This window comes from Trichomycterus rosablanca, chromosome 10 (assembly GCF_030014385.1).
Source record: "Trichomycterus rosablanca isolate fTriRos1 chromosome 10, fTriRos1.hap1, whole genome shotgun sequence".
NCBI lineage: Eukaryota > Metazoa > Chordata > Actinopteri > Siluriformes > Trichomycteridae > Trichomycterus > Trichomycterus rosablanca.
Genome location: NC_085997.1, coordinates 7,386,672 through 7,404,478, shown reverse-complemented (window position 1 = coordinate 7,404,478; position 17,807 = coordinate 7,386,672). Strand labels below are relative to the sequence as shown.

The 17,807-nt window shown below is 43.1% G+C and overlaps 1 protein-coding gene and 1 long non-coding RNA gene across 2 annotated transcripts; both read left to right on the top strand.

Annotated features, from left to right (window-relative positions):
* The first annotated feature begins 838 nt into the window (after positions 1-838).
* Positions 839-1,535, top strand: LOC134321160 (uncharacterized). Its single transcript, XR_010013792.1, has 3 exons — positions 839-1,062; positions 1,227-1,335; positions 1,450-1,535. It is a non-coding gene; the product is annotated as an uncharacterized LOC134321160 (long non-coding RNA).
* Positions 1,536-4,727: 3,192 nt separating this feature from the next.
* Positions 4,728-16,244, top strand: LOC134321621 (uncharacterized). The gene is made up of 6 exons (XM_063003424.1): positions 4,728-4,765; positions 6,386-6,616; positions 6,722-7,006; positions 12,274-12,512; positions 13,992-15,835; positions 16,221-16,244. The coding sequence occupies exons 1-6, from the start codon at positions 4,728-4,730 to the stop codon at positions 16,242-16,244; spliced, it is 2,661 nt and encodes an 886-aa protein (XP_062859494.1).
* Positions 16,245-17,807: the final 1,563 nt, after the last annotated feature.

Genomic DNA, 17,807 nt, shown 5'->3' with positions numbered 1-17,807 from the left:
GGGGACTTGCTTAAGTCGAGCCCCTACAGGGGATTTTCAGGTAATTGTACCTCAGAGGTCAGTAGTTATGAGACACAGATGAAAACGTGTATGGCCCTCACTGATCTCTCTCACTTTTACTCAGGCACCTTGTTATACGCCCCCCCCTGAATGGTTCAAGCGAGGTAAGTATCATGGCTGCCCTGCAACAGTCTGGGGATCTTACTGTTTGTTTTAGTGTGTGGAGAGATGCCGTTCTGGAACGAGAGGGAGATCACTGCTGGACACCTGAAGCTCAAACCTGGTGTGTCTAAGGGTAAGAAGATGCAGGACGTTCACATTTAGACCCGTGTACACACAGTTTCCATCAGGATTTTGATCTGAACCGATTACTGCACCCACAGCCTGCCGTCATCTGATGAGGAGCTGCCTGAGCAAGAATCAGCCTCGAGAAGATCCTGGAGCACCACTGGTTTCCAGAGAGCCTCAAGAACTAAGTCCAGGTCAGTCCAAACAGATAGGAACAGACCTCAATGGATTTAGCTGAGAGACTGTGTTAGCATGTAGCTCAGATCACGTGTGTTGTGATTAATCGTTAATCTGTGTTTTTATTCTACAGGCACCTGTAGAGTTTTAGCAGACGGATCATAGGTGAGCATATCAGTGACTGATGTTTGCTTCCATGTAATGTTGGAGAAACTCTGGACTGATGGAGATCAGCAATATTTTGTGGATCGGCTTGACGAGTCAGTCGACTGAATAATCCAGACGTTTTTCATGCTGAGTTTCATCCGTTTCATCTGTTAGATCATTATTATCCCGATTATTATCCTGATATCTCATTAACACATGATGGAAATTCATCTCACATGATCCAGAGAACTTCAGCTGAGGTTCAGATCACCTCAATTCCTCAGCACCATCAGTGTACCATCACAGTACCATCAGTGCACCATCAGAACACCATCAGTGCGCGATCAGAACACCATCAGTGCATGATCAGAGAACCATCAGTGCACGATCAGAGTACCATCAGTGCACCATCACAGTACCATCAGTGTACCACCACATCAGATGAGAAAGGTGAGCGCTGGAGAAAGTAGCTTAATAAAGAATTAATCTCACAGTGATAAACATCACCTCATTTCAAACATGCTTCCAATCTGGAGACTAAACTCTTCTTCCTTAAACATGGATTTACCACTAATGATGGATTTGGGTGTATGTTTTGGGTTATTGTCTTATAGAAACGAGTCTAACCTACTGGCAGAAGTAACCAGATTTGGGGCACCTTGATACCTGGCAGGAAACGGAACACAGCCCTAAAACGTCACTGAGTCGCCACAACGATCTACAGTGAGTGTCTGGAAATGAATTCTGCTCACGTTTAACACATTTTTATTGGACCTTGCTTGTGCTGAATTGTTATTTAACTGTCAGTTTATTATTTTGTGTTCCTGCTATTTACAGGTCAACAACCTTGTCTGTCCTGTCCAGTCCTAAAGACACTTCGACCTTCTCCGTCTGGTTTGTGAGACAAGAGCTGAACAAAACCAATAAAATGTCTTTAAAACTGTGAAGCGCAGTGAAGGAATCATTATGTTTTAAGTTGCTATTTTTCTCTAGGACCTAAAAACTGAGATCAGAATGAATCTAAATTCTTCTACTTTAAATCAAGACGTTTTATAAGCTGATGTGACTGCAGCGCTCCATCACCTGAACCTTAATACAGACGTGAGTGACGAATCACGCTTCTCCGTCTGGCGATCCGATGGACGAGTCTGGGTTTGGCGGTTGCCAGGAGAACGGTGCCTGTCTGACTGCATTGTGCCGAGTGTAAAGTGTGGTGGAGGGGGGATTATGGTGTGGGGTTGTCTCTCAGGAGTTGGGCTCGGCCCCTTAGTTCCAGTGAAAGGAACTCTTAATGCTTCAGCACACCAAGAGATTTTGGACAATTTCATGCTCCCAACTTTGTGGGAACAGTTTGGGGATGGCCCCTTCCTGTTCCAACATGACTGCGCACCAGTGCACAAAGCACAAGCTCCATAAAGACATGGATGAGCCAGTTTGGTGTGGAAGAACTTGACTGACCTGCACAGAGTCCTGACCTCAATCCGATAGAACACCTTTGGGATGAATTAGAGTGGAGACTGTGAGCCAGGCCTTCTCGTCCAACATCAGTGTCTGACTTCACAAATGCGCTTCTGGAAGAATGGTCAAAAATTCCCATAAACACACTCCTAAACCTTGTGGAAAGCCTTCCCAGAAGAGTTGAAGCTGTTATAGCTGCAAAGGGGGGCCGACATCATATTAAACCCTATGGATTAAGAATGGGAGTCACTCAAGTTCATATGCATGTGAAGGCAGACGAGCGAATACTTTTGGCAATATAGTGTATATTTGGTCGGTTGTGGTGGAGCTGTCCACGTTCTTTGTTCACACAGATGAAACAGAAACAAATCCACCAGTCTTCTCCCTTTTGATCTTGGATGAAACAACCAGAGTTTATCCGATGCTTTAAATCCACTGTAATCTTCACAGTTGCTGAGGAAGCGCACTGCCCTCAATGTCCATGCGTGAAAACTCAAGAGACGAAGTTTCACGGCTGATACAGCATAAACAATGTCACTAATCGACTGCAACATGTTAATGTAAGACTCACTGTCCGTTTGTCTTTACGCATCAACAGAAATGAATCCTAAACAGGTGTTTTACCCGCTTACATGACACTTGTTTCACATCACGCTATTTTCTTCTTTTTCCACCCACTTTCTCTCGGTCTTTTCCTGACCTGTGACCCTTCATGCTGATTGGCTTAAACATAAATCAAGTGTGGGCTATACATACACTTTACTTTAAACAGCATAAAACCACCAGAACATTATATACAAAACAAATAAGAACAACTTATTTACTAGTTATGAATTAACATAAACAAAACATTAGTTACGCCCAAATTTTAATTGGATTACACAAACACACAATAACTTATAATTCTCCAATTTTTAAATGTCTCAGAGTTTTATCTTAAATGACTTTTTTGATGGTTATTTATCTGGTGCCTTCTTTGTAAAAGATCAACAGCTGAAACTCACAACAGCACCTTTAAAATGCAAGAGGTAACAGGATCGATGCCCGCATTCTCCAGTGCAGAAGCATTATGATCATTCACAGACAACACGTAATACGAAAGTCGATGCGTCATTGCTCAGTGAAACGCAGCATCAAAAATTAGTTCAGTCTGTAAGTGTTACAATGACATTTACACTCTATATTCACTCAAGTCGTTTTGTTTAAATACATTTTTCATTTGTTTTTAATTGGCAAACACACAATAACTTATTATTATCCAATTTTGAAATGTCTCGGAGTTTTATCTGAATTGACATTTTTGTTGGGGACAGTGGGGACAGTGCTCCAGGGACGTACGATGGCTGACCTGGCACTCTGACCCCTGCTTCCAAACAAGCTGGGATATGCAGAGAAAGAATTTTATCTCCATTACCACCTCCAACTAGTTGAATCCTTACCTCCACCTCCACCTTCAATGATTCCAATTCTTTTGCTTCCTACCCATAACTCCTCAGTATCAAATGCTGCTCAGTTGTCCCGTTTGGACACTCTGATTCCCAACAGCTTCAGTCTAAATCTCTGCTGCCTGCTTCTAAGTTTTTAAAAACTTCTTCCCAAGTTCAGTCTCAGCCAGCTGCTCATTCTCAGTTACAACCACCTTTTTCTCAGGCCCAACCTCCTCAGTTCCAGTCGTCTAATAATCAGTTTCAGTTCCAACTACCTCCTGTTCAATCTCAGTTTCAACAGTCTACTATTCAGCCTCAAATACCTCCTGTTCAGTATCAGTCCCAGCATTCTTTTCAGCCTCAAGTTCAACAGCCTCTTGGTCCAATCTAATTTGGGCAGAGTGGTGCTCATGCTCAATTCCAACAGAATGGCAACCAGTTTCAACCAACAGCATCAGCTTTACCTAATTCTGTACAACCTCCTAGTTTTTATTTTAATCCTCAGCCTAGACTTTATTGTAATCCATATGTCCCCACCTTCAGTTCTGTGCATGCCACTGCTTGAGTGGAAGGTCCTTCTTTTTTCTCCTTTAGTAAAGGTGATCCGCAAGAATTTGCAATTTTGCAACTGGCTTTGAATAACCCGATGCCTCAGTTTGAATCTGAGCATTATAAATATCATATTCTCTCTTAGATCATTTGCAGTTTCCACCAGCACGATCTTTAGCCTTAGCTTATGCTAATGATCCTTGTCCATACTCTAGGGCCTTGTTGGCCTTGCAGCAGAAATATGGACAACCTTGTCAGCTTGTTCTTAGAGAAATTAAAACAATTCTTTCTTTACCTCAAATTCGTTCTGGTGATTCTCAGGCTTTTAGTAATTTTGCTTTACGTGTGAGAGCTTTAGTAGGTATGCTTTAATTCTTAGGCCGAGATCAAGGCAAAGCTGAACTTTCTTGTGCATCACATGTACAACAATTGCTTTCCAAACTTCCTTCAGAACATGTTACTAGTTATGCTCGTTATGCCCGTGCTAACCATCCTAACCAAAGTTACAATCTCATTGACTTTTCATCCTGGTTACAGGAGGAAGCTGAATGCCAAGCATTAGCTATTCAAGTCAGTGATCCATCAAGGCAACAAGCAATAGACCGCCGTCAGTTAAAGAGCAACTCTAGTACTGCTACAATTCTGCATGAAGTGAACAATCCATCTGTGTCCAAAGGCAATATGTCTCAGGTTTTACTGAGACAGGATAAAGGAGAAAGGTCAAAGCATTCTTGTGTGTATTGTTTCAGTAATGACCACTTTATAGGCCTATGTCCCAGTTTTATGAGCCTTGATAAAAGCAGCAAGGAGAAATGGATCCGACAAAACAGCACCATGCTATTAATTGTGAAGAAGCCTTGTCTTCAATGCAAAGGTAAACATTTAGGTGTGCTGCATGATGTTAACAACAGAAATCATGATGGCGGTGCCTATTATCTTAACCGTCCTAGTCATTCTGGGAAAGTCTTACTTAAAGTAGTGAAAGTTCTGCTCAGTCATGGGGCAAGTCCTTAGAAACCTTGTCCTTAGAACCTGATGGTTCAAAGCGCACAATGTTGTTGGCACAAGCTACACAACACCTTGGCCTTAATGGGGTGGCCGAATCCTTATCTCTTTAAACAGTTCAAGATACTGTGGTGCTGGAGGGTTGCTCTGTTACCTTTCAGATTTCTTCTGTTCCTGAACCCAAGAAGAGATATACCATACATAGTGCTTTTACTGCAAGTAAATTAAGGTTATCAGATCAGACCTATCAAGTTGAAGGATTAAAGCAACGTTTCTGTCATCTTCAGGGTCTACCATTTCAGACCTTTTTTCAAGTTCAGCCCTTAGTCCTTATTGGGGCTGATAACCCACATTTGATTAATCCCATAGAGCCAGTTCGCCTTGGTACAGCTGGTGCTCCAGCTGCTATCCATACTAGATTAGGTTGGGTACTGCAGGGACCCACTCCTTTTCCAGTCTTTAGAGATCAACAGTGTCTTTTTACTGCCACTTGCAGTTCCATGGATGATCTGCGTCAAGATGTTGAAAAGCTCTGGCAAGTGTACGTTCTTCCTTTCCGCAATGAGAAGCTTATTACAAGATCGAAACAAGATCATGAAGCCATTGCTCTCCTTGATTCCAAGACAACCAAAGTTAATATTGATGGTATTGAACGATATGCTACTCCTTTACTTCAAATTAAACAAGCTATACCATTAAAGGAAAGCACCTGGTTCTGACGGCATCCATGGTCGTGTCCTCAAAGAATGCGCCTACCAGCTAGCAGAAGTTTTTACAGACATTCTTAACCTCTCTCTCAGCCAGTCTGTCATCCCTACCTGCTTAAAGAGGACCACCATTGTCCCAGTACCTAAGAGGTCGACAGTTGTGTCCATGAACAACTATAGACCTGTTGCTCTGACCTCCTCTGTCATGAAGTGCTTTGAGCGGATTATCAAAAACCACATCTGTTCATCTCTTCCATCATCAATTGATCCCCTTCAGTTCGCGTACCGACCGAACAAGTCCACCGAGGATGCCATTGCTTTGGCTATACACAATGCACTAACTCACCTTGACAACAAAAACTCCTACGTGCGGATGCTATTCATTGACTACAGCTCAGCATTCAATACCATAATCCCAATGAAACTTGCCAATAAACTGAACGACCTTGGACTCAACACCAATCTTTGCAATTGGATCTTGGACTTTTTATCAAACAGACCTCAAGTGGTAAGGATTGGTGACCACATTTCATCCACCCTGACTCTTAACACAGGAGTTCCACAGGGATGTGTTCTCAGCCCAATCCTGTACTCTCTCTTCACTCATGACTGTGTTGCTAAACACAGCTCCAACATCATACTTAAGTTTGCTGACGACACCACTGTCCTGGGCCTCATCACGAAGGGTGACGAGTCGGCCTACAGAGAAGAGGTCAGAGAGCTGGCTGAATGGTGCAGCCACAGCAACCTTCATCTCAACATCAGCAAAACAAAAGAGATGATTGTAGACTACAGGAAGCGGCAAGAGGATGAACACGCACCCTTGTACATCAGAGGAGCTGCTGTGGAACGAGTCAGGTCAACCAAGTTCCTTGGAGTACACCTCGCTGATGACCTGACTTGGTCCCTACACACTAAGTCAGTGATTAAGTCTGCTCGTCAAAGACTGTACTTTCTCCGCAGGCTCAGGAAGTTTGGTCTCCCACCCAAGATTCTGAAAAACTTTTACAAATGCACCATTGAAAGTTTATTAACAGGCTGCATATCTGTCTGGTATGGAAACTGCTCTCTCCATGACCGCAAGGCCCTTCAGAGAGTTGTGAGAGCAGCCGAGATCATCATTGGTCACAAGCTTCCAGCCTTACAGGACATCTACCGAACCAGTTGTCTAAAGAAGGCTTTAAAAATTACCTCAGACCACACCCACCCTGCACACGGACTGTTCACAAAACTGCCATCAGGCAGACGGTACCGCAGCATAAAAGCCAGGACCAGCAGGCTAAAGAACAGCTTTTTCCTACAGGCCGTCAGAATGCTAAACAATGCATAATAATAACTCACCCCCTTTTTCAGTTACTCATCAACACTCACATCTCATAACACTCACATTTTGGGCATGTGCAATATTAATATTAATACCACATCACTTCAAAACATGATGTGGCAATCTGGACTTCAATCTATCCTGCAGTATTATTACTATTTTCTTATTATCATCAGTATTTCTATTATTACGATTATTAGCATTATTAACAGTCATTATTATTTCGTCTGTAATATATCCATAACGCCTGCAATGTCTACTATGGTTCAATGTTTACATTTACTTCAATTTTCCACTTTGTTTACAATGCAAATCTGCACCTTAACTGCAATTGTTTGTACTTATATTTTTCTATATTTTTCTTTCTTGTTTACTTTTATATACTTTAAAAGACTTATTTGTACTTTATATTATAGCACACTTGTTTACTTTTTATATACTTTAAAGACTTATTTGTACTTTATTTATAGCACACTTGTAGAGTTTCCGAGCCTCCCAACACACATTTCAATGTACAACTGCTGCTAACATTTGTACAAATGACAAATAAACTTGAAACTTGAATTCTGTGATGTCAATCCTTCGCAGTACAGAGCGAAAATTGCAACACAATCCAAAGTTAGCTGCTGTGTATAATGGAGAAATACAGAAATTGGTTTCTTCAGGCTACATATCTAAGCTCACTTTTCAGCAAGTGTCCTCCTCTCCAGAATGTTGGTATATTCCACACCATTTAGTAGAACATAATGGAAAATATAGGGTTGTCTTTAATTGTTCCCATCCGTATCAGGGTGTCTCTCTAAATAGTCAGCTTTTGCCAGGTCCTCCTTTAGGATCATCTTTACTAGGTGTCCTTCTTCGATTCCGCCAATATCCTTTTGCTATTAGTGGCGATATAAAATCCATGTTCCATCAAATTAGGTTGCTTCCAGAAGATAAACCTTTGTTGCGTTTTCTTTGGTGTGACAAGAGAAAGACTGAACCCCCAGATATCTATGAGTGGCAGGTTCTGCCCTTTGGGGCAACTTGTAGTCCGTGTTGTGCTACGTATGCCTTACAGAAACATGTCCAAGAACATAAGGAGGGTGCTGATGTCTTGACTTCCATTCTTAAGTCTTTTTATGTAGATAATTGTTTGGAGAGCTTTCCTACAAAGGAGGGAGCTAAACAGCTCTTGGACAAAATGCGTTCCCTACTGGCAGAAGGAGGTTTTAACATCTGTCAATGGGCAACAGTGCCTGCTGTTGTTGATCACTTACTAGTGGAGGCAAAATCTGAGAGCACTAAGCTTTGGCTGCATCAAGACTGCATTGATTCTAAGGAAGGTGCTTTGGGATTAAGTTGGCACTGTCCATCTGATACTTTGGGTTATAAACATAGAGCTGTGAAATATGAGGAGCCCACTTTGAGAAACATATACAAAGTGCTGGCTAGTCAATACGATCCACTTGGTTTCATAATTCCATTTACCACACGAGCAAAGATCATTCTACAACAACTTTGGATGAAAAATCGTGGCTGGGATGGCCCTCCTATTCCTGACAATCAAAGCAGCATGGAATACATGGGGAAATTAGCTTCTAAACCGGTCCTTGATTCAGTTTCCTAGATTAGTCTAGGAACTAGTCTAGGAACTAGTCTAGACTAGTTATTCTCCACCTGCTATGTCTCATACAGCTACTAGAGAACTGCATGTCTTTTGTGATGCATCAGAATGTGCACATGGTTCTGTGGCTTACTTAAGCATGGAAAGTCAGGGGATGATCCATGTTTCATTTGTTATGGCACGTTCTCGTGTAGCACCTGTTGGGTATAATTGAGTATTAATGTTCTGTATTAATTGTATCAGATTACAAATGTTTCATCTGTTTTGTAAGAGGCCTTGTAAATGCTGAGTTTACATTTAAAATGTGAATGTATGTGTTTTTCAAAGAGGAAACCGAAATACAATAGTCTATTGTTCTGTACGTTCTATACCAAGGAAAGACAAACTTAAAGTGATCTTATCTTTTGAGAAGTAAGCTGCAAAATAAGGTTCACAATGGAACAATGTGTACAGATGTTTCCTGTCCTAGCTACACAGACAGTGTGAGAGCTGACTGAACAGGAAAACACCACAAGTCTTGTACTTCTGCTGCGTGTGCAAAGAAAATACCCTTGCTCAGCGAAATCGTGGGAAAGCTTTGGTTGACTAGTGTTAGAGAGGGAGGAGTCAGCCCTTTAAGAAGGAACCACAAACCCACAGAGGACGGGACTTCTACATACAGCTGTCATGTGTGTGAAGTGCCCTGGGCCCAGAATTACTTTTACCAATCTGTATATTTGATGCTTAATAAATCTTTTCTCTTAACTAATCAGTATTTGTCCTTCTTTCCTGGATAAAAGAATAGAACACAGCAATTTTGGTGACCCTCGACGTGATCTGGGAAGAAAGGAACCAAGAAGAGTTCTCAGACCTTGAGTTGGAGGAAATTGCACACTTACAAGGCCGGTCAAAAGGTAAGCAGAAAACCTATTAAAATTGAATTTCTGCATAGGATTATATAGGATAAAGTAGTTGTGAGTGTGTGAATTCTTCTGATTCAGTAAGTGTCTTTAAATTATTGCGTATCATTTTAAGTACAAAATTGTCCTATAGAAATTGGTAAAAGTATTATAAGGGAATTGAGGATTGACTCTTCCCAAGTGGCAATAGAGGATTGACTCTTGCCTTGTTATTTGTGTAAGGGAATTGAGGATTGACTCTTCCCAAGTGGCACTAGAGGATTGACTCGTGCCTTATTATTTCGTGTTGTTTGTAAGTAAGGGAATCGAGGATTGACTCTTCCCAAGTGCCGGTAGAGGATTGACTCCTGGTTTGTCATTTGTATGTATTTGTTATTTTTTATGTAAAGGAGTTGAGGATTGACTCCTCCAGGTGGCAGTAGAGTATTGACTCCTGCCAGGGAAAGAAAAAAAAAGTTTGTTTTAGTTTTTCTGGTATATTGATTTACTAGTTAAAATGTGGATTATTGTAATTACTATTATTGCATTGATTGTTTTTCAAGTGGGAATTTGTTGTGAATGTATTTAGAATATATGTGTATTTTCTGGTGTCTCTGTGTCTAATGATACAGAAGGGTTAATATAACTGGCCAGAAAATTAGGAATATAAGGGTGGTATAGTATTGTGAACCTAACAGAAGGATCTTCTTGTTCTGACCATTTGGAGTCCAATGACTGTCCGCCACCTAGTGGTAGAAGCTTGATCGTTTGGAAAACAAATTAAGGTCTAACAAGGAGGAACTTGGGTTCTCTTTTTGTGGACGGGGTTGTATTCTATTGTATTGTATTTTGTTTTGTAATAATCAGATTTATTAAAAATTATAATAATGGCTGAATCAAGTAAAGAGGAAGTAGACACAGCTGGAAAACTGAAGGCGCGTATTCTCAGTAGAATTGAAACTACTAGTATTGCAAAAATGAGAAAATCTAAAATCAAAAAGGCTGAAAAATTGCTCCTCGAGTGGCAGGATAAGAATTTGTATCCGGCAGATTCAAATCTTGCCCCTACTGGGGAGGACAGAAAGCGTATACTTTCTGTAGAAAAAGGGAATCAAAGCCTCGCTTTAGCTCAGTGGCAAAGGGGAGGAGAACATAGATTTGGTCCATTAAAAATTGCTTTGGACAAAGCCAATGATCGTTTGGCTAATGCCACTGATTTACTCCTACACATGAAGGCCGTCACTGTAAACATGAATGACCCTCTAGAGAAAAACGTAGACATTAAATCTTCAAAAGTCCCATCGATCACACCCACTGTCAGGGCAGAGGATATTCCTACTCTTGAAAAAACAAAGGAAGAAAATTGCCCTGGAAATCACGTTTTTGATTCCTTACTCCCAATAATTCATAAAATCTATCCAATATTGGCTGAACAAGCAAGACCTCCCGCTTATAACGAAGCAGTTCACTGTATTGATCAACTAGTACCAGGCTTACCTGCCCCGATCTCTCCTATTGTAACTGCTCCTGAGCTAAGCGTACAAGCCCCAGTTTTGCAAGTAAATAGTGGTGTATTGGGCATAGAAATGGGCGAATTGGATGTAACATTTCAGGGAGAGACTGATCAACAACGCCAAATTGATGGACTGACCTTGTTAGTTACAGAACAAGTTGCAAACATAGACCGTCTAAAACACATAGTTTTGACTGAAATAGACAGGTCCGGGAGACCAGGCTACCCTGAATGCAATTACCAATCACCAAATGCAAAATCTACCCCAATATCTGCCATCCATGGCACTAGGCCTTTTCCCCAAGACATGCGTCACAGCCTTACAGGTGTGCCCGAACACCAAAATAAGGATAGAGAACAGCTTAAAAGTTGCGCCAGTGACACTGATGACGAAAGTAGTGTGCTAAGTGGTTGTAGTAAAGTATCTAACAGACCAGAAGCTCTGGCCTCCCATCCCGGTATTCATGAGCACTCTCAAAGTGTAACAATAACAGGAATGGACCTTGTAGTTAAAGGACCAGTTTCTAATTCTGACCGTGCCACTGGACCACTGATTGAGCTGGAATTTGACCCTCCAGCTGCGAACACTCGGTCTAAGGCTCAGTCAAAAATTGGGCAGTTCCCGCTGGTTACCACTCACTCCGGGGTCGAATATGTCCCCTGGAGTCACAGGGATATGGAGGGGCTAGTGAACAAATTGCCCCCATTACATAAGGGTGGGCAAAATTGGATTACACAACTTGAAAAGTTTACAGCTGGCGATGCTCTGTGCTTGGGTGACATCAGAGCTCTTTTGGTACGTATTGAAGGAAAACATAAGCTGGCTCAAGTTGAACATTTGTCCGATACCAATAAACTGACATCTGACCAGTCCCTTAATGGCATTAGGAACTCCCTGTGGGATTCCATACGTTCCTTGTTTCCAACCACTCGAAATCTGACAAATTTATCATCCCTGAAACTAGAGGACTCTGAAGACATACATGTGTACCTGAAAAGGAGTGCAGAGCAGTGGTTAGAGAACACAGGTGAAAGACATGACAGGACTGACGCTACCATGTTGTTATACAGGGCACAAGTATTAAGGGGGTTACCTAAAGAATTACAGTCCAAATTAGAGGATGTCATTGATTTGGCTGACATGGAGGATGGAAAATGGACAGCTACTCTGGCCCATTATGTGCGTCGCTATAGGGAAGCCCAACAGCAACAGAAGGATGAGCTGGACGTCCTCGCAAGACGTCTGCTTAAACTTGAAGTCGCTGAAAAAGATAAACTTGCCACCCAGGATAAACGAGATAAAAAACAGTTGGTGGCCCTGGAATCCCAAAATTCACTTCATCAGTATGCCCCTCAAACACAGCTACAGGCAATCGTTCCAGTACAGCCCCTACCTCCGCCTGCAGCAGCTTATCCAACAGCATATCTGACAGGTGCGTACCAGCCCACTTACCCAAGTGATCAAAACTATGGGTATAGGGCCCAACCCAACCGTGGGCGAGGGAGATTCAATGGCAGACAGCTAAGAAGGGAGAATTATTGTTATGCCTGCGGTCAACCAGGACATATCTCCAGAAGTTGCCCAAACCAACATATCCCACCACAACCTGGAATGATGGCAGTTCCTCAGCCACCTATGGGACGTCAGCAAGCTGCGGGGTTTCCTCCTGCTCAGTTGCAGGGTGCCCCAAGATATGCCGTAACACAGCCTATTGCTCCTGGTCATGTCCCAAATTCTGGTTTAGCACCTGGCGTAGCATACCAGGCCCCAGTCCTGCTAGGACAGGATGGGGTCTATAGTGACTCATACTGATGGGGCCCAGGGTATCCAACAGCAGGTGTGAAAGCTTTTGAAAAAGAACCATTGGTCACCTGCCATGTGGAGGGTCGCCTTGTTCAGTTGTTGGTGGACACTGGTGCCACTGCATCCTGTTTGATGGGTGCAGGGGGCTGGCAGCCACCAATGACAGACAGGACCCTTAACACAATTGGATATTCAGGGAAAATTGAAACTCAAAAATACACAAAGCCATTGGTTACTGCTGTTGGAAATCAGACCCTAACTCACTCTTTCCTATTTGCTCCAAAATGCCCTGTCAATTTGTTGGGCCGTGATTTGTTGACTAAATTAGGTGCTACTATTTACTGTACAGATCAAGGCCTGAAATTATGCTTAGCAGGACATCGTCCGCCAAATACTGCTCAGATTTTGTTCATGTCCAATGCCCCGACACCAGACAACCCGACACTTAATGCTACTGTCTATTGGTCTAGACTGTTGATCGACGGGCCAGACACACCACGTCTTTTGCGTACTTATCAGTCCTGGAAGCCTTGGATCCTGTCCATTGGGGCCTACTCCCCTCCCATTGATCCATTACATTGTACCTATAATTATTTGCGCACACCTGATGAACAGTACCAACAAGCATGGGAGGAGGAAAAGGAGGGTCATGTTGAACTATTGGAAATAACTGACCTATATGTTGGTGCGGCTGGAGTGGCCGCATCTGTCTCGCTTAGCCCAGATCAGCTAGCCTGGTTTGTGGAAGCTACTGGCCACCCAACTGTTCCCCACGTCACACTAGCCATAGGAAAAGGATATGAGGCTAGGTCTTTGGGCCCAATGGTCAAGGAAGCCATGACCAATACATATGTTCCCACTGAAATTCCCTGTCTAAGTAGGTCATTAGACGGCTTTTACTGGAAAATTGACAATCAATCCATTGACAAAGCGGTGTTGGAGGAACAATTGCTGTCCAGACACCATGGTAGAGAACACACTAACCACGAACTGACTGAAAACTACCTAATTAAAGTTCCAGCTCACATTTGGACCATTGACCCATTTGATGTAGGTCTGGTGACACACCACTCCATTATGGTCGGTTTGAAGCCTGGTGTGTTCCCAGTATGGAAACCTCAGTATCCTTTGAAACCAGAACAATCTCTAGGTATAAAAGACACCATAGCTGGACTACTGACAGCTGGTGTTCTCAGAAAATCCAATTCTGACTGGAACACCCCGATCCTACCTGTCTCCAAAGGAGAGGGAAAGGGATGGCGTATGGTGCACGACTTAAGGGAAATTAATAAAGCTACTGTTACTGAAAATATCCCTGTCCCAGACCCATACTTAGCTTTGCAAAATCTGACCCCTGACCATTGTTATTTCACTGTTATCGATTTGGCAAATGCATTTTTCTGCCTCCCACTGGCCAGCTACTGTCAACAAATTTTTTCTTTCACATATGAGGGACAGAAGTATACATATAACAGATTGCCACAAGGTTACAAGGACAGCCCAGGTCTGTTCAATAGAGCCCTTAAAGCTGATTTGTCCAGCCTAACCTTACCTGACAATACGGTGTTAGTCCAGTATGTTGATGACCTACTGATAGCAGCCCCTGATGCAGACACCTGTCTAGCAGCCACTGTCTCCTTGCTCACGTTGCTGGCTAACCTTGGATACAAGGTGAAACAGGACAAATTGCAAGTTGCTAGACCAGTGGTGACTTTTTTGGGACGCCAAATTTCGGCCATTGGTCACACTTTGACTGCTACACAACGTCAATCCATCCTGCAACATGGTAAACCCAGTACAGTTCAGGATCTACTAGCGTTCCTGGGGTTAACGGGCTACAGCCGTAATTTCATTTTTGATTATGTGGGTTTGACGCAACCTCTTAGGGATTGTTTGGCTATGGTGGGACACAGGAACCTTAAAGCAAAACTAATCTGGACCATTGACGCCGAAAAAGCTTTCATTGACTTAAAGCAAGCCTTGGCGCATGCTGAACATTTACAGGCCCCAGATTATGAAAAACCCTTTTTCCTAGATGTTTCTGAAAGGAACGGTATTGTAAATGCCGTTCTCTTTCAGAAAGGGGGGAGGGAAAGTAATAGACAGATTCTCATGTACTATAGCTCAAAACTAGATGTAATGGAACAGGGCCAAACACATTGCACTAGACAAATTGCAGCTCTAGCCAAGGCTGTTAACAAAACTGCTCATTTAGTCATGTGTCACCCTCTAGTGATCAACACGAACCATGGTGTTGTTGCCTTTCTTACTTCTACAGCATTCACTCTTTCACCCACTAGGAAGATGAGGATCAGCGATACGCTGACACAACCACACATCACATTCACACACAAAGATACGGTGAATATGGCAAAACAATTACCGCACACTGATTTGGAACCACATGACTGTGAGTTTGTGGCCCAGAGGGACCTGAGACTCAGGGAAGACCTCGGTAGTGACCCTTTAGAAAATCCTGAAGTGGTATTTTTTTGTGATGGTTGTTGTTATAGAGGAGAAGAGGGAAATGTGGCCTCATTTGCTGTAATTGAACAACAGGGGAAAGGCTTTGTCACTAGAGTAGCAGAAATCATACCCCAGCCAGCGTCAGCCCAACTTGCCGAAATAGTAGCACTTACAAAAGCTTTAGAATTAGGAAAGGACAAGGTCCTAAATGTTTACACAGACTCTGCTTATGCCCACTGCGCAGTCCATGTGGATGGACCGCAGTGGATGAGGAGAGGATTTGTGACCTCTCAAAACACTCCTGTGAAACATGCAGAAGCCCTAAAAGCCTTATTAAGTGCTACTTTGTTGCCCAAACTAGTAGCTGTAATTAAGTGCAAAGGGCACTCCAAGACAAGTGACTTGGAGGGACTGGGAAACAATGCAGCAGATGCTGCAGCTAAAAAGGCAGGAGGTTACACTGTACAAATGACTGTAAAGGCTGACGTAAGAATACCTGACTTATCACTTGACAATGTGCGTGAGATGCAACAGAAAAGTGGTGCCTATGAGAAAAATCAGTGGTTAGCAAGGGGAGCAGTAGAGAGGGATGGAATCTGGAGATCAGTAGATGGGAGGCTTGTGGCTCCAGCAGAGCTATGCACCCTGCTAATTAGACAAGCTCATGGACCCACCCATGTGGGAGCCAGACGAACCATGAAAGAAGTGGCATTACACTGGTGGCACCCATATCTGATGGCAATGGTGGAAAATTATGTGGAAGAATGCCCTACTTGTTCAGAGTTTAACATCAAGCGTCCCCTTAAGAGACCCATGGGACATTTTCCAGTTCCAGATGCACCTTTCAAGGAGATTTGCATTGATTTTACAGACATGGGACCTGATAATGTGGTAAGGGGATTTAGGTACATTCTGGTAATGGTTGACAGATACACCAGATGGGTGGAAGCAATACCCTCTAGACGAGAGGATGCTAAAACAGTGGTGAAATGGCTCAAGAATGAGCTCATTCCACGCTATGGAGTACCTAAACTGATCAGGTCTGATAATGGCACACATTTCACAAGCAAGCACTTGAGGGAAGTGGAGGAACACTTGGGAATAGTGCACAAATTTGGAGCTGTCTATCACCCCAGCTCCCAGGGACTAGTAGAAAGGGCAAACCAGACATTGAAAAGCAAGATCGCAAAGATCTGTCATGGGGGAAAACTTACATGGGTAGATGCACTACCGCTTGCCCTTATGTCCATGAGATCAGTCGAACGGGAAAAAACGCATTTGTCTCCACATGAGTTGTTAACGGGGAGACGGATGCCAGGGCCCTCTAGGGATAATGTTACAGGTCCAGTTTTGGACCTTTGGCAAACAGAGGAAGATGAGTACATGCGGGCTCTAACTAATCTTACTCGAGTTTTGTCTACACAGGTCCAGCGGAGTGAGCCCCCTCCGAAACCACCAGCAGATGACAGCGAGTGGCTGGAGTTTAAAACTGTCAAGCCTGGCGACTGGGTACGGGTGAAAGTCCACAAGAGAAAGTGGTCTGAGCCCAGGTGGTCGGGTCCGTGGGAAGTCACTGAGGTAACAACCCACACCGTCAAAGTGAAAGGTAAAAAAGGGGCAGTTTGGCACCACCTAACACATTGTGTACCCGCTACAGCACCTTCCCGCTCATTGCAGGAAGTTAGAAAAGATTTGGCAGACAGTGGGATTAAAACTGTAGAATCTGATTCATAAACCATATAAGTGTATTCCCACTGTCCATTAGAGGGTAGAAGACTGATACCTACCCAGTAATATACACTTCAAACCTGCCGAAGGTACAACTTCTTTAAAAAAAAAAAAAATGCCTTTTAACCCTCCTTCTGATGTGACCGTCCAAGCTTTTAAGAGACTGGGATGTGCATCTATGAAAATAACAATATGTGTACTCTCCATAATAATTGTTGTTGTTCTGTCTATCATCTTCATAGCCACAGCAGAGTCCCACAGAAACCAGACTACTCATAGAACCTATCGCAGTGTGAACAAAGGTCTCCCAACCATTACATGTACCGAGGGTGTTGATTGTGTTGCTCAGTTTGATTTGTGTGCGATCTCGGATTGTTCAGGTTATGTTGAGAATCAGTTAGGATGGCCAGAAAAGTACATATGTAACACTAAGTGTTTGAGGAAGAAAGGGAATGTGGAAGTAAATGTATTGTCGTGCAGTAGTTGGTCTGCAGTGTTGACAAACACAGGTAAAGATTGGGGATACAAAGGTTGGGTAGATATGCAGGAAAAGTCAGGGGATCGAACAGGCGGAAAAGAACTTAGCTCTAGGTTGTCCTTAATAAAAGGCAGCACCCCGCATCCCTGCAGTAAGGGTGCATGTAACCCTTTAACGCTGACCCTGAAAAATCCAAAGAAAGGGGACAGCAGGTATTTAATGCTAGGCTCCTATCAGTCGGGTTCGGATAAC